Source organism: Chaetura pelagica, unplaced genomic scaffold (genome assembly GCF_000747805.2).
Source record: "Chaetura pelagica isolate M959 unplaced genomic scaffold, ChaPel_1.0 scaffold3, whole genome shotgun sequence".
Classification (NCBI taxonomy): Eukaryota; Metazoa; Chordata; class Aves; order Apodiformes; family Apodidae; genus Chaetura; species Chaetura pelagica.
The window spans coordinates 12,200,718-12,224,349 of NW_009952974.1; the positions used below are offsets into that span (position 1 = coordinate 12,200,718).

General features: G+C 36.0%; 1 protein-coding gene across 3 annotated transcripts in view; it reads left to right on the forward strand.

The window, feature by feature from the left end:
• Positions 1-8,971: 8,971 nt before the first annotated feature.
• RAPGEF4 (Rap guanine nucleotide exchange factor (GEF) 4) overlaps positions 8,972-23,632 on the forward strand; it is a 122,938-nt gene continuing 108,277 nt past the window's right edge. For all 3 annotated transcript variants that reach the window (XM_009996155.1, XM_009996154.1, XM_009996156.1), the window contains exons 1-3: positions 8,972-9,107; positions 10,192-10,280; positions 15,995-16,141. In XM_009996155.1, coding sequence (XP_009994457.1) covers positions 16,022-16,141 — 120 coding nt within the window. In that variant the 5' untranslated portion in view covers positions 8,972-9,107; positions 10,192-10,280; positions 15,995-16,021. The remainder of the gene's footprint in view (positions 9,108-10,191; positions 10,281-15,994; positions 16,142-23,632) is intronic.

Sequence of the window (23,632 nt, forward strand, 5' to 3'; positions counted from 1 at the left end):
AGCAGGAATTGTGCGTCGCGCTGCCCAGTTGCGTGGCGGGCGGTTTCAGCCTCCCTTGCTGTGTTCCCACCTTCAACACTTGCTGCTTTAGTTCAGAAGTTAAATAATTCTACTCCTGAATGCTCACCGTGTCTCCTGTGGTCTAGGAAAACAGTTAACAAAAGTTAGACCAGAAATATACAGTAGAAAGCAATTTAAGAGAACTCACTTCCATGGCATGTAGCAGTTTACTGAGCATGGTCACCCAGCTTTTGGTGGTTGATGCTGTTTGGGGCTGTGCTGTGTGGAGAGCCCTTCATGCACACAAGAGGAGCCTTGTTCTTCTGAAAATTCCGACCGTTTCCAGGTAACCTCCTAATGCTGTAGTGCTGCACCTCTGGGTTTTCTTAACAGTCCAGGCAGCAAACTGTAAGAAGCTAAAGAAACTTTTGGTCTAGGCAGCTGCCACAAACACTGATCCTCCTCTGTAACATGTGACTTAAAAGAAGACAAACCTCTTAGAGGTTAAGTAGTGTGTTTAAATGCTGAAAGCACTCTCAATGTGAATACAAACAGAACTGGTGTTAGTAATGCAGCCGTATAAAAACTGAATTGAAGCAGAGGGCCTGACTCTGCTCTGTAAACAGATATTGTGCTGATCTGAAGAAGCAGAGCATGAGCTACAGTACTTTTAAATAGCTGATTCTGTAATTTCTTGGGATCCTTAAGTGCAATATATTGTGAGATCTACATAGTAAATTAAAAGTCAGGTGTTTGTGCTTAGTGACCCTTGTGGAGCAAAAAATGTTTTTAGGAAACGTGAGGCATTTAATTTAGAAATATTTCTGCTAATATGTTTATATGAAAATGAATATGCTGACCGTTTTTATAATAGGAATTTCATTGGAGCTGATAAGATGAAGTTCCTTCCTGTTTTGTTGCTGGGAGTGAGCTAGTAGTGGAAATAATCAGACGCTTTGAAAGATTGTGTACTATTATCCTTCTTTTTCCAGAAGGCAATATGGATGCAGGACAAACCCAGGACATGAGAGTTTGTAGTTTTTGTTCCTGGTCTCTGCCATGCTTTCCTTTGTGATCATAGGAAACACATTTTGATTCTATTTGAAAAATAAAGCTATGTTGGAAAAGTACTATAGGCATATAAGTACTATTAGATAACGTCTTTAATTAGTTGATACTTGTATTTCTAGAGTGTGTTTACTTTCTGTATCAGTTCTATCAGTACACTCATTTTACTTATTATGTAGTTTCAATGCATTTTACGCCTTTTAAAAAATCTTACAGGATTTTCAGATCTAGGTGTGCATTCTGTAAATACAGGATAATTCAATGACTTGGTTCTCTGTAGGATACCATGTTTTTATTAGATAATATAGTATTAATATGTTTTAATTAATATCATTATATTTTTAGGAGCAAGACAGTTTTAAAACTAGCATGCTTTAGAATTGTGTATGAGCCTCAGCAAAGTAGTATTTAATAAGGATTATCCAACCTAATTAAAAAAATATTAAACAAAATGTATAATGTTCAGAAAATATGTATTTTGTATGTATGTTCTTAATGTTTTTTTCCCAATATAAATATCAATCTAGAACTACTAACATCTAAAATGACAGCACATATAAAAATGAAGAACTGTTAATGTGTTTCAGGAGAAAATGTTATGTAGCATACATATAGTATAGATACATATTTTGTAGTATATATGTATATAGTGTATATATACATATTTTGTAGTGTATATGTATATAGTATATATACATTGTGTGTATATATATAGTATATTATATAGACATATAGTAGAGTGCTGCGGGCTACAGCCACCAGTACTTTGACCATGTAGCTTCCATGTGTGCTTACTAACCACAAAAACCAAAGATCAGCGCTTAAACATCAAATAGACTGGACATTATTTATAGATAAACTCACAAGTGCAAAGGTAGGGAAAAGCAGGAACAGAAAAGGTCAGAACACTGTGCTCTATCAAGGATACAGTTTTTGCAGGAGAGAGAAGTGATCAGCTGGGAGCTAGTGGACATGCTGGTTGTACATGGAGACATATAATTTTTGTGTTAAGGAAACCAGTCTTTTTATCTTTGAAGTTAATGGTCACCTCACCACTGATTTCCTAGGTGGTGAGCCTATGTTAATCTGCACATAATTAAGAGATGGGTGCTGATTAATGCAAGTGTGTATAATTAGCTTAGGAAAAGTATTTTCTCCACTCTTGTGCTTAATTTCACAACAAGGCTATCTAACCAGGAAATTTCCATGTTGACATCTTTACTGAATGGTAGTCAAAGTATTTTTTACATAACTGTAACTTCTCTAAAACTGATAAGTTATGAATTCAGACAAGCATCTTGGTTGGATTTAAATACAAACTTTTTAATTATGCACAGTGTTCACAACAGTTAGAGTCCCAGGATTTCAGACCTGCCTGTGGCATCTTGTGTTTTAATCTGTATTGTGTGTAACCTTCAGTGCCTTAAGCAGACTGGAGGAGCAGATCACAGAGCAAAGTATATAACTTTGCCAGCCTTTTGTGCTAAGAACGTTATGGTCTTTGCTAAGCTATTTATAAATATTTTAAACAAGATTGGTTGTTTCAAGGTCATATTGTAAATATTGAGCTTTCTTTTTAAACATTTGACTCGCATAATTTACCTCTAAAAAAACCCAAAATAACACATTAAGGATAGTATCTCAGATCTGTATCTTAAACCAAACTCCTGTGGATTAGAGTGCAAGTTCAGACTAACGCTATGTAATAGCAACGTATTTGAATCAGGATTTCTTTTTTAGTTCATTGTAACATATATTTGAGATGTAAGTTATTTTTATGTGCTTAGTAGTCAACAGGTCTGTTGTGACTATACAGATAGGCTAGAATGAAAGAGTGATACTCTGAAATAATTTTGTAAAAGAAATATGGAAAATGCTTGTTACTTTCTATAACCTGTAATTATGTCAAGATAATGGGGTATAGATTTGTTATCAGGCAATATTGTAAACACTTTAGAATTGCTTTACGATGCTATTTTATTTACTTTTAAATTATATTTTTATGTGTTACCTATGCTGTCTTCTATATATTTTACATTTTTATCCTTTTTATTTGTAGCAAAACCATAGAAATAACCTTTTCCATGTAGTTGGCCTATGTGTTTTCTGTGTGTAGTATGTGCCTAAGCTGGTGGGTGTATCCTTGGGTCAAGTTTGCTTGGGGATACAGCAGCAGCAGCAGCAGGCACCAGAGTGTGGAAGCTCTGAGACAGAGACATAGACTAAGTGCTTTCTTACACTCGTGCAAAGGTGCAGTCTTTTGAGAGTGATGAATAATAATGAATTTGTCCTTCTGCATCATGCAGCTGATTTTCTAGTTCAGTGCAAAGGTGCAGTCTTTGATGAATAGTATAAAAGCTCTTTTTCTTTCCATATCATGTCAGAGAGATCAAAATAACTGTCGATATAGCTTGCCATAAAGCTTGTAGTTCTGTACACATTATTGATTGTATTAATTCAAAATAACTCGTAGTGAGAGCAAGAATTGTATTTAACTTCAAGCTAAGCTATTGTATTCTCTACTTACAGACTCAGGTATTTCAAGTATCAGCTTTCATTTGTTACATGTGGCTGCAGTAAGTTACAACTTGTTCTACAGTTATGAAGAGGAAGAAGAGATTTCCCTAGCATTCATATGTATAAACATTGTCATGGCCTTGCCAGAGTGAACTAGTATGTCAATATGCCTATTAGGACATGAAATATTTAAAGTTAGTCGACAATCTTGTGAAGTGGGTGTATGACTGGTGTGGTATTTGTGCCTCTGTAGGTTTTCTATTTTAGCAGATGAAATTGGAAACTTGTCTGAACTGTCATTGTCTTAGTTATTTCTGGCATGTTGTTAGGATTTGATCTCTAAAATCCTGTATTCTTAGCTAATTAAATGTCTTTTATAACAAAACCTCATACTCCAGCAAAGGAATAGAAACCAAGAAACCAGCTAAATGAAATAATGCCCTAAATGTCAGGTAGGCACCAGATGTTTTTCAAAGAGAAGTGTTTTTGTCTGCATCTTAACATCTGCTGCATTTAGCAAGGTCATAATTCTTATACTACCTTTGTTCTGTTGTATTTTCTGCACTATATTTGGTGTAATCACAATGCTCCTTCTGCTTTATCAGTATCCTCAATGAATGGATCCTGAACTCACTTTCTACTTCATCTTTGAATGCAGTAGTTGTTAAAATCTATATCAATGTCAATATGTAGAAGTTATTTAATAGTTGCTGTAATTTTTAAATTTGCATTAGCTGTAGCAATGCAGATCCTAAATAGGTAAAGGTTCATTTAGCATAGTGTATTGGTGGATGGCAGTTGCCAGTTTGAATCAAAGGGTATTGTCACTTATGCATACTGTTCAATTACAGATCTAATTTGCAATGTATCTCAGAGTCTGTCTTCATATTTAAGTGCTTTTAATGTCTATTATGAAGCTACGGTGCTGACTAATGGAATTTCATCCAGATCTACTTTTGTCAAATGGAATTTTAACTGTCCTGTTAACTGAGCTACAGTTAATGTTTATGAAAGTTGGAGGGCTTATTCAGTAATATTTAGTCACACCTTGGTTGCAGAGCATGCAACATACATAAAAATTTCCCTAAATGAAAGGTGAAAATTTCCTTGCAATTTGATTTTTTCTCTTGAAGTATTTTGTCTTTTTAAAAAGCATATGAAAGTGAAAAAATAGTTTATATGTTTCATTTCCTATTATAGCTGTATTGTTCAGGTAGTGTATTTTTAACTTGAGGAAAAACTTTATGAATGTCATTGCTTAGTAAATAGATTTTTTGACATTCCACTGATTATACTGATCTAAAAATTGATCTATTGGGAAGATGCATAACTTGTAGAGCAGGTTATGTAAAGAAATGAATTATGAGGAAAAAACTTAAAAAAAAGAAAAAAGGACATAATATAGCACAAGAGAAAGTAATAAGTTATAGTTAGATAAACCTGGTAAAAAAACACCAAAAAATTGTCATATCTTCCTTTCTTCTAGGTTAACAAGTCTTTCGTAGTATATATAAATGTTCAAGTATTTAATCTTAACACCATCAAAACAGTTTATTTAATAAAGCTATATATGGTGCACATGAACAGAAATATTAGCCCAAGCTATATATGTTAAGAGTCGTGGCAGTTATCCTCTGTCTGTATTTGGAATTTGAACTTGAAGAGTTTGACCTTAAAAATATGAAACAGCCTTCTGAAGATACACTTTGGGCAAATTTTTTGATAATCCCCTTTTACAGATATTCAGGCAGACATTGTCAAGACAATTGTATCTCTATAAAATACATGCTTGAAATTTGCACAACGAAATAAATCAGGGGTAAAATATCCTTTGAGGAAGCCTTATTGACATAATTGACTAGAGATGTATAACTATCATTGATGCTGTTGCTTGTATATGACTGCTGTGATGTTGCATTGAAGAGGCAGAACAGAGGTGACATCTTGCGTGAAAAATTTACTGCTAGATTAGACTTGCTATGCTCTGAAGAGTCACATTAGATACAGCAACAGCTGCCCTACAAAGATGCTAAAAACTTGGGATAAAGGAGTTAGTAGCTGTTTGGGGTTTTTTTAAGCAAAAAAGATGAAGGCAAATGTAACATTTCCACAGATTGTTTTACCTAAAATGAATTTTAAATTGGGTGCGGCAGCCTAGGCAATGAGTGCTTCACTGGACAGTGTCATAGATTTTCTACAAGAAGGATGGCCTTGCCTTACTCTAGCTGATACCTCTGCCAACCTATTGAGAACTGAATAATTGTAATTGATTCAAGAGAGTTGTCCACTCTTCAAGATTCATCCATAGTCCTATTCCATACATTGAGCTTTCAGAAAAAGGACAGAAGCTTTAGTAGAAATTCCAGTGGTAGTTGAAGTCTCAGCGAAATGCATTTTTAAATTTCTTATGCTCACAGATACTAAGTTACAACTGCATCAGCAGCAGTGATGCACTTCTGGTGCATACCAGCATCAATGTCACAGCACAGAAGGACATTTGCAGCCCATCTCCCTGGTAGGGGATGGTTCCCTTCTGGATTAATACCATGGCCTCCTGTCAGTGTGACTCCAGTGACATTAAAGCTTGAATAATTCTCCATCTGCCATTAGTAGTACTTTTCTAATTAATAGGTTCAGTCATTTATGTTCTAAGGAATATATTATAATGTTAGCTGTTTTAATATTATTCCAATTCAGAAAACCCAAGTTTACAACAATTTAGTAAGATAACTGAAATGAGGAAGTAAATATATGTTGCTCTGTGCTGATGTTCCATGCTAGGCAGCTTAGGTAATAGAAAACAGAATTTGGCATAATAAATATCTTCACTAATGTTAATTTAATGATTATGACAACAGTTTAAATTAAGATACTTTTATAGAAATTGAACTTTCCCTGAGTTTTGCAGCCATTGGGAAAGTGGTTGATTGATGCCGTAGTATTTTGTTACTCATTATACTCTCTCACTATGTAAAATTATCCCTTTGAAATCAGTTTCATAGTTATATATATAGTAAGCACTTATTAGAAATTAGTTGGAGTGCTATTACTGTTACACTGCTATCTGGAATTTTTACACAGGTGAAATTCCATGTCCTAGTAAGAACTAATGGCCACCTCAGCTAACACCAGGTGTTAGTTAATCGCTTTGTTCTGAAAATTGAGACTATTTCCCAGATGACGTGTTCAAAGCCAAAGGCATTTTGTTGTCAGAAAATTGGATCCTAGTAAATTTTTATGGTTATTCACGATCTTACCTAGACAGCTAAATCTTAAAGTAAGTGTCTGTGTGCCTCGTTTGAGAGACACAAATTCCTTGCATGTTTTTGTGTTGGCTGCGGCTTCTTTTTTTTTTTTTTAAAAAAAACAAAACAAAAAAAACAAACAAACAACACAGCTGGAAGAGAAGGTACATATTACTTAGAAGTTTGGATTCCTCTTTTTGTTTAGAGCATGTCTGCTTGTCCTTCAAATGCCCACTTCATGTACTCCAGGTGGAAGTAACTACTCCTAATACAAAAAGCTGTAGCTCAGCTGCTTTCTACAGTAACCCATTAGGAGCACACAACTTTAATTAGTCTTTCCCAATAAATACTGAGTTTGGTTTCTTGCTGCTGTGCGTGATGAAAATTTCACAGGCTCAGCTACCTGTGAGAATGCTTGTCCTTCACTTTACTGGGATCTTGAAGCAGTTTTGTCAGAAGACAGAGCTTTTGCTGCAGTTCATCTGCCTGCACAAGACACTCCTTGTCACATCCATGGAAATGAGCCCTGTTCTCACCTTCTTGTGAAGGAGTACTTACACTGTGGGTGTAGCAATAAGATGGTAAAGACATGTATTTCTGAACTTAGTCTTGGTTCATTGTAAGCTACCTGACGTGTGTTCATTTAGAAGCTCATCCACTGGTTAAGAGAACATTTTTGTCAGTAAAATTAACTAGCAGCATTTGAGTGAGTGGTAAGTCTTGTGGTCATAGTTGTCTATCTTTCTGGGACCCCTTTATACATAAATGACTTCTGCATCTGAACCAGCATGACCTCATAGGAACGTTCTGTGTTTCTGTGCATAGCGGTAGGCATTTAGTCTGCTATGAAAGATTCTTTCTAATGCTGTTAATTAGTGGTTGGCTTAACTTGCTGATTCATAATGCTCAATAATAACATTTGAAATGTATGTTATGGAGCTAATTCACTTTATTTTCATAAATATGTTGTAGTTTTCTGAACCTGCTAGGCTACTGATTCACATGCTACTTTGTCATTGTTCAAAAATTTTATTTTTCTTGAACTCTTGTTTTTTTTAAAGGTGTTACTGTCATAGATTTTAAATATTTTAAATATTTGTAGTACAACTCTGTACCCTTAGCAATGAAGAGTTAAGATTCTTGCTTATGTATTTTATTTTGTCTAATATTAAAAGAAAGGAACTGCATGAAAGAGGATATAAATTTGTCTTTCTTGCTTGCAAGAGAAAAACCTCATAGGAACGTTCTGTGTTTCTGTGCATAGCGGTAGGCATTTAGTCTGCTATGAAAGATTCTTTCTAATGCTGTTAATTAGTGGTTGGCTTAACTTGCTGATTCATAATGCTCAATAATAACATTTGAAATGTATGTTATGGAGCTAATTCACTTTATTTTCATAAATATGTTGTAGTTTTCTGAACCTGCTAGGCTACTGATTCACATGCTACTTTGTCATTGTTCAAAAATTTTATTTTTCTTGAACTCTTGTTTTTTTTAAAGGTGTTACTGTCATAGATTTTAAATATTTTAAATATTTGTAGTACAACTCTGTACCCTTAGCAATGAAGAGTTAAGATTCTTGCTTATGTATTTTATTTTGTCTAATATTAAAAGAAAGGAACTGCATGAAAGAGGATATAAATTTGTCTTTCTTGCTTGCAAGAAGTAAAATGCAAAAGTGAGATGTAGATATAAGAGTTACTGCTTGTATCTAAAAATGTCTTTTAGCGAGATAGAGAACTTTTATTTTGAGCACCAGTTCCACAGACGTCTTGTATGTTTGGACATCTGTTTATTTGTATTCCCTTACAAACTTAAAGCTATATATAATTCAGAGCTCCTTAGGATAAGGACTGTATCATCATATATACTTTTACAGTAGTTCCTGCAGCAGGACTTTGGAGTTAACTTGGGTTTCTGGACACTTCATGTGTTGGAATGATAATAATCATGCTCAAGTTGATAATGGACAGTTGTTAGGATGTTTTGAAAGGTTTTCCATATGTACCTGTGAAATGCATTTTAATTGTTTTACAGTATAGTGTGACATTTAATGAAAATATTCGTAAGCTTGGTGTGTTCAGGTGAGCATGTTTCTCTGCCCTTGAGAATTTTGTCCTTTGTTTCCTTACAGACCTTTGGAACGTTCCAGTGAAGATGTAGACATAATATTCACACGACTGAAAGAAGTGAAAGCTTTTGAGAAATTTCATCCAAGCCTTCTCCAGCAGATATGTCTCTGTGGGTATTATGAAAACCTGGAAAAAGGAATCACATGTAAGAAAGTTTCATATGATGATTTATTTTATGTAGATAAAATTGTGGATTAGGCTGGGATTGTCTCTGGAAGATTGATGAGAAGGTACAATCAGTGGAATGGCCATAAAAATGTTTACAGACTTAGTTATGGGGGAAGGCAGGACTAAAGTACTGCATTCTCTGCAAATACAGCATATTGCATCTATAGTAACAAGGCACACATTATTGAACTTAGGACCCTTGCCACTGTGCTGTTGAAATACTAGAAGCAAGTAATTGCACTTAAGCCTCATTCTTCCTCTCTAAATGTGTTGATCTGTTTTATAGGTGCTTTGTGATGTCAGGGGCAGAAGAATATCACCGAGGCACATCCCTTGTAGCATGTGGTTTGCAGTCACTCTAGATAACACATGACAGATTGGCAGAGTTGCATACTGCTGTGGCGTGCAGTAGCTCTGTGCCTGCTCTGGCAGTCTGTGTGCCAGATGAAGGTGACAGCTGTTCTTGTTCCATGAAGCTGAGATGGAAATAAATAGTAGTCCTGTGATGGGAACGTGTAAGTTCCCAGAGCTGGACCAGGAGAGTAGCTGATGGAGATCTGTGGTGTTTGGTAGTCTTATGTACCCCTTAGGTAAATGTGGCATTCTTTAGGCACACAGCACTTGGGTTTGCTTAGAGTAATAGCAAATCTGCTGCTCTGTAATCACACAGGATGTCTGAACATAAAAGTCCTCTAATTGTTTCTCAGCCAGAGCTCATACTGAAGTCAGTTGGAGCTGTGTCTGCATTGCAAGTTTCTGCTTTTCAAAGGGATGTTATTAACAAAATCTTGGGTTTTGTTTGTTTTGTTTATTAACTAAGTTAGCGGTGAAAGAAGCAAGCTGGGAAGAAGCAACTGTGTTTTCATTGTTTCTGTAGTGTATCTACCTGTTTGCTAAAATACGTGCTTTCCAGTGTCATTTGAAATAGTATAGTAAGTAGTCTGATGTGACAAATTCTATAGTGCCAGCAGGGATTGCAGTAGTACAGTGATATGAGGGAAAATGCTAATGTTTCTAAACTTCAAGAGATTGCTCTTATTCACAAGGTTTCATTTTTTCAGTGTTCCGTCAGGGTGATATTGGGACAAACTGGTATGCTGTCCTGACAGGATCACTGGATGTGAAGGTTTCTGATACAAGCAACCATCAGGTAAAAATAGATATTTTTTTATTGAAACCAACCCATGCAGAGAAAGAATATGAGTTATACTGGAGTAGATAACAGCAACACATATTGTGCAGGTAGTTTGTCTTGTCACAAACATGTTTCTCTGACCCTCCTTTAGTCTTAGTTGTCCTTTGTCAATGGAGGCAAATCATGCCATGGATTTCAGGAAAATTGAAATGTAATGCTCTGAAAAGCAGTCTACATTTTAATAGGAAACAAGACTCCTCTGTCTTTTCTAGTAGTGCTGTATGAAGTTAAGCTAAAGACCAAAGAGTTTTGTTAATTCATTCCCTGGAAATATATTAACTCGGTCCTTGATCAGAAAGTTCAAACCAAATGCACAAACAGCACAGTCTGATAACAGCAGACTCCAGTGCAAGAGTGGAAAAGTATTATGGTAATAGTGGAGTATTGGAACTGCTGCCATGTTAGACCTACCTATTCAGTGTTAAGAAATAAAAGAACAAGTAAAATTCTCCCCAAATTGCAAGTGATTTCTCAGTTACTTGGCACTCCTGGATTTACAAAATTGGGAATTTAGGATAAATACCAAAAAAAAGCATGAAATCTTTCTCCTGGAGAAAGTCTCCCACCCATGTCATCTAATGTCATGCTGACAATTCATGCTGTGAGCTCAGGCATCATGCCCCATTCCCTGCATCCGTGTTTGAGATCTGGGATTGTCCCATCATGTGGCTCAACATGGGGTTGTACCTCTGACATGTGACTCATTGTGCCTTCACATGCATGGTATAGCTACCCAGGACCTGAAGTATAACGCTACCCTTTTTGCCACTTTGAATATTGGGGAGGTGATTCTTTGTCCAAAGTTTGACCGACTGGGACAGCTTTCTTGGTCATAGAAAACTGACAGAAATTGCTTTTTTTACTTTGTTGAGCACTGCATCCCCAGTGAAACTGGGGCAGAATGCAAGTCAGGGCAGTGTGAGCACTGGGTACTTCCTACTTCCTACAGTAAAATAACAGATACAAAAGGAACTTCTTTTATATCGTTATTTTTTAGCAACATCTTCACGATATTAAGTAGAGACTGAGAGAATAATTAGCCCAATTTGAACAATTTACAGCATGGCCTGGCTGTCACTGATATTGTCACAATCTGGAACATTACTGGGCTATTAGGACTACTCTTTTCTGTGCAGGTCTAAAGGAATCAGGATTTTTTTTCTGGTGTTTGTTGAAAGATGGCACTATACTTTTGATAAGGCCCAGTACTTTTCACTGATTTCTCACAGAAAATATTAGCAATATTGATTAGGTCCAAGTTGAGAATTAATAGAAACAGAAATACTAAAATTACCTATTTGCTGTTTTGCTAAGATGAAGCTTTCCGTGTGCAGATATAAATGCTTTAATAAAGAAAAACACATATTTAGGACCTCATGGATAAAGCCTCACTTTCGTAATGGTTTGGAATAATCCTTTGATTGCTTGCAAAGCTGTATTGTGCCACAGGAGGGCAGTGTTGGGATACCTAACAAACAGTACAGGCACTGTTTCACACTAAATTAGTTTGAAAATCACATTAAACTATTTACAATATGCCTTTTATAAAGAGTTTGACTGGAGAAGATTTCTCTGTTACTGTTAGTTCTGTTCCACTGAGGTTGTAAAATATGCTACCTGCTGCTGGTCATGATAAGCAATTTTATTTGCTGTTGAAATAGGACAATACAATTTACAATCCAGCATCCTGACAGGATTACCCATCTAGTATATCGTGAGTGGTGGCTGGTCTGCTTTGCATACAAGTTATTTATGAATTTTCTGGCTATTCAAAAACCAAGAAGAGACCAAGGATTTTTTTTTGTAAAATATGCTACCTGCTGCTGGTAATTGCAGAGGTAAATGTAAATTAACTGGTTTGGTCTTGCTTCATCTTGTTGCTAACAAATACCCTGATAAATATTGTACATAAAAGTCATACAGTTTTTGTAAGTCTCCTTCAAAATAAACAGAAGATGCAGCCTGTTTAGAATCTATCAGAAAGAGTTCTTTCCATGCAGTTATGAACAGGTTCTGAATTTAGCTTTTATTTTGCACTATTGCCTACACAATGCTACAACTGAGATATAAAGTAATTTAACTTCCTCTTAGAGATATTCCTAGTTTGCTGTTGTCTTAAAAATACTGCTGCCTTCTGTATGTTTAATTTTTGAGCTTTATTTTTAAAATGACAAGGTTCTGAGGGATGACTGTTGGTAATGTCTCAGAATAAAGCTGGGAATAAATGCAGTGTGACAAAAGCATCAGTGTGACATCTTCACCAGATTCTGCAGCATTGTGTTTTTCTGAATTAGATTCAGAGCCTTTTAATGAAATTGTTTTTATTCCTATCTGATAAAACAGGAAAGAATTAAGAGAAGAAAGACAAAAGACAAAATAGCAATTTGATCTGCATTTTTTCCTGTAGTCTGCCAACTGTATCATAGCTGTTGGCAACTATTGCTGAGTTATCTTGCCTGTGTTTTGGTGTGTGTTTTTTTTAAGCTGATCAGATTTAAAAAACATACCAAACTGAACACAGAGCATAGACTTTACAAACAGCCTTTTTCAGAAAAGCTGTAAAGGAGGAGCTGTGGGTGCTTGGGTGGAACAGCAGCATCAGTTGTATCAAGGTGCAGAGGGCTGGGATCAAAAGCCAAATAAATTATTGGTGTTGCTGGGAAGAAGGATGGTGGAAGAAAGACACTCAAATGTCCATGTAACAAAGGGAAGAATTTCCTGACTGCTGGAAATTGAGGACAAAGGGGGTATGCAAGAAGATGAAGTAGAAACAAGTAAAGGGATTTAAACAGAACAGTTCTTGCAGTGCTGCTTCTTGCATGTAAACAGCCATTATGTATTTTGGAGATAACCGATGTAGAGTCGCTACGTACGTTTGTTCCATTGTGTAGTGTAAATATGCCCAAGGTAGCTATAAATTACTTAGTTTGAGTGTGAGAACTGCTCTACCCATTGTAACACAGAGATTGGCTGGACCAGTGTAGACAGCTGAGAAGCTGAGTTTGTTGGCACATGCAGAGTTCCACAGTGTCGAGGTTGTACTACCTAGTAAGCAAACTTTTCAAAATGCCAGCTTTTGCAGATCTCAAATTAAACATGGACTAAGTATATCAACTCCCTTATAAACTCAAAATATTTATTTAATTAAATGTCAAATAAAAGTGACCAATCCCTTTCAATCTAGCACCCACAGGTTTTTTTTTCTCTATCTTCATTTCTCTTTCAGACACCGTGATCTTGTTTACACACAGTACAAAAATTCTGGTTGCCAGGTTGGAAAATATAAATTGTCACAAGTCAGTGAGGTGCATGCAGGGATGTGCCCTGTGATGGTGGGGGAGTGAATAAGGCAGAGCCTTCTTTCTGATTCTCATCCATTCCATAGAATGTTCTTACAAATTCAGTAATGTTTTAGATTATGGGGGGCAGGGGAGGGGTTTAGCAACTCTTTCACCGCAGGTGTCTTACCTGCCAGCCAGAGTCAGTCAAACAGTACACAACTGAATACTCTGATTTGAACACTACTATTTTATAGTGTGTTCAGAGGATAGTTAGTAATGGAAACAATCAAATATTTAAGTCTTCAGTACTGCCTTTTAAATAGCTGTGTGAATTTTTGCAGAGTAGCAGCAGCTAGAACCCCCTGCTGCTTCTGCGATTGCAAAGGGGAACAGCAAACTGAGTTTTGAGCTGCCAGCAATCCTCCTGAAGTCTACAATGAACAACAGGAGATTCTTGAGTTTAAAGTTAACAGGTGTAATAGGAGACACACACCTGATTACCAAGAAGGCTGGAGATGTATAAACATAGGATAGAAAAAAAAAGGGACTCTGAAGTCTTGAAGAAGACAGGTAGGCTTGCTCCCTAGCTGGCTGTGGAACTGCATCTCTATGGACAGCAATGATGACTGGGGAAAAGAAACTGACAGAACTTTCACTTGATAGAAGCCTGGACTTTAATGAACATAGATAGGACCATTCCAGCCTCTTAACACCCCACAATGTTATAGTCTGTATTATAGGCTGCTTGTAGAGACTTCTCTTTAGGTGCCTAGGTGCTCATTCCAAATATTCTCTCTTTTAAACAGTGCTCATATTTGCCTTCCTTGAACATTTTTCTGATGGCTCTTCCTAGATCTTTTCTAAGACATAATTTATTTTCCTGAATACAAAATTTTAGATTATAGTAACTGTGAAAAAAATTTGCTATGGTTCAGAGAATTGGACTACTATGGGCATTTGTCTTCTTAATGCAACTTGATCCTAATAACATTTGCCTATGACCCTTTATTAGATGTATGAAAGGAAAACAATGCAATTTTAAACACAAAAAGGGATGCTGAAATGTGTTCATGCATCTCTTGGATTATCAGCCACAAGGATGTAGTGGATGGGATGGCAAAATGTCCCTTTTTTGTATTGTTTTTTGTTGTTTTGTATTGTTTTGTATTGTATTTTTTGTATTTTTGTTTCATTATTGTAGGCATTTTATGAATCCTATGTTTTAGAATTAAACTGTATTTCTAATATTGTGTTAAGTAAAATTAGCAAGTTTTATATGCTTATGTATATTTGTGTGCATATATAATTTCCTTAATAAAGTGCAGTTTGTATCAGTTTAAATTTTTAATGCTGATGCTATTTTTTTTAATTACTCAAAATACTATCAATTAAGGCCCAACTTAGAAAGAGACATACATAAATGTTCAGCTTTGAGTTTGTGCTTGGGAACATAGCAACTTGTAAGCCCAAAAATAGAACATGTATCTTAAGATCTTGATTCAGCAAGTTATTTAATTTTGAGTACTGTAATTTTTTCACTGCAGTAGCTTATGATTTATATTGAAACTATTACAGAGTAGTTTCTGGCCAAGGGGGGGGTAATTCAGACATCTTTCCATCACATGAATGGCATATGCTCACATAGGCTCTTTTGAAGTGAACATTACTGCATGTTTGGGACCATCCTGGATACTCTCTTCCAGGTTGTTTTAGAGTTTTGACAGTTCTTGAAATCCCTGACTTATGTGAAAATAATTGGGTTTTTTTGGTCTGGTATTTAATCAGTAGGCATCTATTAACAATTGAGAGATTTACTGGCATTTCCAACAGAAAGACCAAGTGCTGATTAAACTGTACAATTGTTTTGCACACAAACCTTGTAGAATAGAGAAATGCATTATAAATACAAGAGGATATTCTAATTGAAGGTTAATGTTTACTGAGAAAATGCAGCCAGTCAGATTATCTTTTTGATTAGGGTAGCCTGTATAGGGCAGAAATTTATGTTCCAAGACTGTATTTCTGATGCTAGTTATCTTCTGATCAATGCTGACATTTCTGAAGGATCTCATCATTACAACAGTCTTTCGACATGGATGAACAGAGGTCATAGGTTTCTACCAAAGGTGAAGGTGACTTTTGTGGTCTCTGCTTTGCAGATAGAAAGGTGGTCTAGTGCAATTGATGGTCATAGAAAACAAAAGTCCTGCTTGCTTCCCCATTGAGGATTCCTGTGTTGTTAATCAGCATATTGATTTTTTTTTTTTTTTGGCACTTTAATTTTAAAGAAAATTGCTGAAGAATCTTACGGCAGTGATATTAGCATATGTGACATAAAGACTTTTAAAACATCCATTTAATGTGTGTCCTTTTGTTTTTGTTTCAAAGGATGCTGTGACAATATGCACTCTGGGAATGGGAACTGCTTTTGGAGAGTCCATTCTAGATAACACTCCTCGCCATGCTACCATTGTTACCAGAGAATATAGTGAACTCCTTCGAATTGAGCAGAAGGACTTTAAAGCACTTTGGGAGGTAATTCACATTTATTTGCAGTTTACGCAGAGAACAGTAACCTGTTAAGTGTATGTAATGAAATATAACCACATTTATACCATAAGCAAAATAATAATTTTAAATTACTTGGTAAAAAAGAGAAGTATTTTCACTTCTTTTTAGGGCTTTATGTTCTGCATGATACATACTCCTGTATTTCTCTTGTTGGCTCCTTCTAATAGAATAAGTTAGGTGAAATTTCTGGTGGAATTTTTTTGTGTACTGCAGGTGTTACTTCTGTAGCCTTAAACTTGCTTTTATTGCCAGCATGTATGAGGAGAATCTATCCTTATTGTACCGTGATATCTTAAATTATTCTTCTGTTTTGTCACCAGCTGCAAGGGGTATAGAATTTGCAGATGGATCAGGATCACTTAAAAATTAAGTTACTGGTTGCATGTGAATTCCATAAAACTTTCCTTTGTGAAGAACGTACTGTCTTCATTTTATAATCTTTGTGTTCTTTGGTATTGATGCTGAGAAGACTTCATTAACATGTTACTGTGCGAAGTTACTGAATTTCAGTTTGTATTTTTGTAAGCATTATACAGTTGTTTTAGGAATTAGAAGATATCCTGTTGGTCTGGCCTACACTATTCCCAATCTATCTACTAGTTTGTTTTTGAAGGTGAGTGTACAAATTTAGGTGTTATGTAGAGCTGTCAGATGGCATGACAGTGTCCTAAAGTTGCAGATCTAGGAAAGTGAACTATATTTAAGAAATGTGTGCTGGTTGTAGCATTTTAGTTCAGTGCCTCTCATCAGTGCAGAGAGATGGGGTTTTTTTTTGCTTTCTATTCCTCAGAAGGAGCAGTATTATACTCCAAATAATTGTCCTAAAGCAGTAACAAAGTAAGGGTATTAGAAAGAAAATCAAAACCACAACTGGCTACACTGACTGAGGAAACAGCACTAGTATTTCGTGTTTGCAAATATGTTGCCATGAGCATATTTAGTGGTGCAGCCTGGTCAAGGCATGAAAGACCAATGTGTGTATGAAACATGCTTGCCATTTGATGTTCTGACAGTATCAGATTTCATTCTTTGAATTGCATAGCCGTAAATCATACTATTTTTTTGGCAATGTCTGCAGCTAAAATAAAATGCTTATTAAGTCTCATAGCAAATTCATAGAAATTCACAGAAATTCACAACTCAGTATTTTTCTGCAGTTCATGCATTTTCTCTACAGGAGTTGCATTATACTTTTGGACCCAGCTATTAAATGATTAAATGTATCAGTGGTCTCATCTGTTTTAACATGATACACTTGCCAGCTATCAGAAATTTTTCATGTAGGTATTGCTTTACAAGCTCGTGATGGAGGAGAATAAATCCAGTTTTAGGTTTCTCAAGTAACTCTTATTTTTAAAAAAATTACTTTTAATTGGTGTGAGTAGAATAATTTCTGCTAGTTATATGACTTGCCTGCTACGCATTCAGAGATTGTTGGTTTCTTACCAGAAGTATTGGAGAAGTGGAAGTTAAGTTCCCTTGTTAACAATTTTTAACCTTAAAACATATTTAGTTGCTTTACAACAGTGTAATTTGCTCTTTAATCACTAATACAATGGTGTTCCTAGCAATTTTGCTGTTTTTTGATGAGTTTTCTGGTGATGGATGCTTTTGGAAAAGGTTGTGTGAGTTGGAAGCTTTGGGAGCTGTCCTAGGGAGACCTAGCACACTTCTGGTGTATTGCTGATTTAATGAAATTGTGCAGTAGAGCTTGTCACAGATGCTGCAGGTGTCAGTCACATACCGCAGTTTAGCTTTGTGGTGCTACTTTGCTTTCAGTGAACTTTTAATGTATTTTGGTGTAGTTTCTTTCAAGAAGGCTATTCCTGTGCTCTTAGTGAATGAAAATCATGCCATGAAATTGAGCTTTCCGGATTAGTCTGAGGTAAAATTAATAATAAAATGCCTCTGTAATATACAGAACCACATATTCAATCAACCCTTTAAATACAGAAAGATTGTCTATGACGTCCACTTTTAACAGTCAGGAAATGCTAGTCAAAACAAATTATATTGTCCTGATAACAATTACCAGTGAAAATGGCCTATCCTGTTCTGGATCTCAAATGTATCCTCTGTATCCTCTAATGGCTGCCCTGTTCAGGAACTTCTGTTGACAGAGCTTCTAAGCTTACTCATCCTCAGAGACTTTTCTCTCAGTGTCTTCTATAGCAGATTGGAGATGATGAAATCTCTGATAGGTTCTCACACAGCTGAGCAGTATTCCCTGATGAAGAAGCTCTAGGAGGTCATGGGAATCGCAGGTGACGTGCCTTTGTGCACTGAGTGTCCCTGGCCTTAATCTCTGAAAAGCACTAACAAATGTGAAAAAAGTTATTAATCACTGTTAGATCACTGTAGACTTCCAGGATGCTCTATGAATCTGTAGGCAGGAGTACTCTTTGTGTTGATAAGAGCTTGCTTTCCCTCTTTAGCATCAGTGAGTTAGTGTGATGCTAGCTACCTTGCCCAAAAAACTATTTCGTGGCACAAAGCAAAATATATCCAAAAATAAACATGAAAGCGGAAAGCTACACATGAGGAGCTGTGGTCATGCACATCCTGTTGGGTCACTGACTTGCTCCACCCCTAATAGTTGGATTCTTTTAAACAGAGTAGGAGTGAAATGAATGTATTTGAGCAGTGTTATGAATACAGAAATTCTCTGTAGGTTGTACTTTCATGCAGTTGCAAACTGATTCAAACCCAGACAGGAAGGGAGTGAATCTGCTGAGAGGTGACTTATTTTTAGAGGTCTTTCCTACCACAGTGAATTACTCAGCCTTCCTTGGATAACATACAAATAACCAATTTCCTTTTGTGTGCAACAAGGTTATGTTAAAAGTTACTGAACATGTCTTGAGAAACATTTGATCTTGAGTAAATGAAGAACAGCTGTTACTTCGGTATGCAGTAACTTTGGAGGGAGGGAGTTTTGGCTCCTATAAGGTCAGAATGAGTATTTTGATTATTTTTAATTAATATTCAGCAGACTTACACTTCTTGTAGTCTGATAAACAGTAGTATAGCTTACTTTCTGCTTTAGTCAATCTGATGATAATTCAGTAGCCCTCAGTAGTCTTCACTGCCCTGAAATGGTAGCTTGGGGAGAAGCAGCTTTCTTACTATCTTTGTTTTCTGAACACTGTGTTAGTCTTTAATGAGCTAGTTTGAAAACTGATCCTCTGTCAGAACAGCAGAAATTTTGTGTACAGTTTCAATGGAATGCTGTATAGGAAATGCAGATATGAAATGGCATGCTGACTTCATGTTGTAAGCACAGTTCAGTGACATTCATCAGAACTGAGACCACAGCTCTTAGTGCATTTGTGTGCAGTATCAGTTTGTCCTTTTAAAGTACATCTAATCATATTACTTATTTTTAAAGTATAATATAATCATAGGCCTTATTTTATGTGTCAAGATTATGGCAGCATGAATTATGAAGGCACTGTAAAAATACATTAATGAAAATGAACAGTTAAAGATTTTTGTTTTATCCATTTGGGTATGCTTTTAAGTACATTATTTATCAAAGTATGTTACTGAATCTCATATACGTGTTTTGCAGTGTTATGCAGTAGGCAGGCTTTCAGAGAGGCAGCCCTTTCCTTCCTCGAGGCTGCTGGAAAATATATATTACATTGTTACTTAAGAATGTTCTTGCTTCTTTTCTCTAATAGACTCCTGGATACTTCAACGTGTTTAAGGAGTATTAGGAATCTCATGTAAATGTCAATACTTTCTAATACACCTTTTCACCAAAGAGTATTCCATACCAGAAGTTCTTTCTGGTTCATTTAAGTGAGGTATTAAATTTGATCTGAGAAATTAAATATTCTGAGGGGGGAATAAAAAAATCAGATTCATGTCCAGCCCCTAAACTATCAGCTTGATTTATGATATACTACTCTGCCAGTTTATTGCCCAGTAATCAACTGCAGAATTCTTTGATCTGATTTACTGATGTCCCATAGGTGAACAGAGAAGAGGTATAAAACTATAGTTAATAAAATACAGAATATTTAGCTTTGCAGGATGGATGATCATGTGATTTAAAATACTGAAGTGCTTGGAGACCTACAGAAGTATAAAAAGGTGGTCATGGAACACTCAGCTGTCTTTACCTGCTTCATGTCACACTCTCCATTGACTGCTCTCACTCTACCTTGATGATATATCTCTCCAGTGGGGTTTTATTTGAGAAATGTAGAAGTGATCAAATTGTAGTAGTCTGCATTTGCAATGTATGTGGAATTCTGTGTTCACCAGCCTCTCAAATAGCCATCTTGTCAGAATAAGGAAGAATTATTCCATGTTACCAGATACAGAATACAGCATAGAAGGAAGAAGTGAAAGGACCCAAGTGTGTGAAATGTATTGCCTTATACTGTCTGCAGATCTCTAGCTGGTGACCAATTCAAATTTGCATGCAAAGAAACAGAGCTAGTGTGAGAGACACAGAAAAATGAGGTGGTGATAGGCAGGCAGATTTTTTTCATAGAATAACAACATGGAAGGAGGAGGAATATAAAAAGTCCTCCTCCCCTTCCCAGCTTTAGACTATGACAGTAAACACGGAATTGGTAAGATGTGAGCAAAGCTTTGAAGGTAGCTAACATCCCACCTTCATACCTTCTGTGTTAATACTGTTAAAGCATGCGACTGAGTAGCAGGGAAAAGTTCCAAAATGGTTATTATACCAAGAAGAAGTGCCAGAATGTAGTCCCAGTTTTGCTGGTGTGGATTGAGCATGTTTCAAGTGAATACAGTACAATTGCTCTGATACACATGAAGCTAAGTGGAAGTGAAGTCTGGCCTTTAGTGCTGCTTAATACTGGTTTTGAACATCCTTGTAATATGCTTTTAGAATTTTTTTCTCTTGTTTTTGCTTTGTCAGACATTTTTAATATTAATGAGTGGTGTTGTGTCTGGTAGAACAGATTTAAAGGAGCATGGAATGGCATTCTGTCCTCAGTAGCCAGGCTTGTATCAGCATAGCAACACAGTGACTGCTGCTTTCATTCAGATATATTAATAACTTCATGTTTTTAAAAATGGGTGCAGATTCTATGAACACTGTTTACGGCAGTTTATCTCCTAAGGTAACCTTCCTGGCCATTGGCAGTGGAGAAGCATAGCTAGGAATTAATCTAGGTTTTTCACTTCAGTAACACAGCTTTTCTCTTGGTGTGATGTGTACTGATGGAAGTACACAAGTCTACACCACACAAGGACAGGTGTAGTCTATCTTTGTGATAGTCTTGCTGTGGTGTTTACTTTTCTACATAATGGCATAATCAATAATTATCCACTTTTATTTCAGGTAATTTGCTATGCCATTATGTATGTTATTCAGTATTGTAAATTAAGCGCAATTTCTGCAGAAGAACAAGGGATCCAGTTAATTTTAACTCAGAGTTACTTTTCCTTTGTTGTTATTGTTGGTTTAAGGTGTCAGACACTGGCACTTCAGTCATCCCTTAAGGGACTGAAAAGATAGAAAAAAACCAAGCTGATTGGAAAGGCCTAATGCTTCCTTATGTGTCTCTCTGCAACAGACTTTACTGGTGCATGTTACTTGTATGTCATCCCTACAAATAGTTTGCATCTCAGCCTCCCAGCGTATTCTGAATCTATTTAAATAGAAATATTTTGTGACTGTGTCACCGATCACCATGCAGAGGTGGAATAAGGCTTGGTAGACCTGGTTTTACTTAAACCATACTAGCATGTCATTTCTTGTAGGTGCAATTCTGTATCACTCTACTAATGCCCACCAGCTTGAAGCCTCAGTTGAATCATATTATACCAGACACGGTGCAAAAATACACGTTATCATTTCGATTTATAGCCCTTGTAAATGTTTATATATTTATTAGCACTTCAAAGAATCTTAAATTGTATTGCAGAAAGCTTGACTTACTTGAGGTTCCTTCTTCGCATAAGAAGAAATGGAAACATCCAGCAAGTATGTCAGTCTTCCTGTTAAGTAATGCCTGTATTGTTTTTTTCATATTTTATCATGGTTACAGGTAATGTTGAAAAATATGAATTCATACCATTTTCAAGGAAATAAATTATTTTGATTAATTCCTAAAAATATTTAAAATACAGAACATCTGACAAACTGGGATGTATGCACTTAGTCTTCAGATGTTTTTGAGGCTGCTATTTTTCTTTGAAGCTTTACTGCCAAACTTGCACTTTCTATAACCAGCTTTTTTATTAGCAAAGAAAGTGCTTTTCATCCTCAGCAAATTGTATTATTAACTGTGGTATCTCTAAGCATGATGTGCTAAATGGCAAAATCATATATTGCAAAATGCAACTGGGAGCCTATGAATCTTATTTCAGGGAAGAAACTTCTGGTCTTTCATTAGTTCATTTTTATTAGCTAAAAATGTGTTTTGGAAGAATCATAAGATTTGAGGCTTGTAAAATAGTTTCTGGCTTTTTTCCCCAACGCACATTTTAACTATCAAATATGTGTCTCGCTCTCATCTGTCACAGAGAGACAAAATGCATAATGCAGAATTTTCTCATTGTAGATGTGTGTGTGTGTGTGTATTCTACTATATCTAATATGCATTGTGTATAGATATTATTACATTAAATTCATATGGTTAGCAGTGTCCTCTCCTGCCTTAGAATGGATACCAGTGATTAACTGCATGAGGCTTTGCTTACACTTCTAAACTTTTGGGTTTGACACATACTGTCTGTTCCCTAACTCAACCGTGGGGTCACACATGGATGAAGTTGTATTGGAGATTGACACTTTCTGATTTCTGGTCACTGTTACCATTGCAATCTTGGTTTCTTTGCAGATGACTTGTGCTTTTTCTTCCTTATACAAAAGGTTAATCTATTTTTATTGGTTCCTCCAGGTTCTTGGGGAAAATAGTAAGCCCTTAGAAGATTCCTTTGAGCAATGAGTTTTTGTTGCTTTACAGCAATGGGCATGGTTTTGTTTCTCCAAGGCGTTTCTATAGAATGCATGCTTGCATGCTGCTTTTGAATGGGTGCTTTCTGCTTGTACTGTATAATGGGTTAGGCAAATAATGTGATACCATTTGTTAGATCAATGGATATGTTTTAATATTGACATTTTAAAAATCCATTAGCTGAAACCTGCTGGCAGAAAAAAAAAGTTAGAGATCTTTGACTCTAAGATCTGTAGCAGTGGGAGATCTTATGCAGACTAACACAAATCAAAAGCAAGGCTATTGTATTATATTTTATTTTATTATTTTTATTCTGACAGTCTTGTTTAGTTTATAAAACATGTTGTAAAAGTATTGTAAAAGTGTTCACTTTCATTTAGAAAGAAAAAGGAAATCTATGAGTCCCACTTAGCAGAATGTAAATTCCTCCTTCCTTAAGGAAGCACTTGCTTGAATGAGCATTCAACACCTTAAGACTTAAAACAAGCTGAACCTCAGACATTATGAA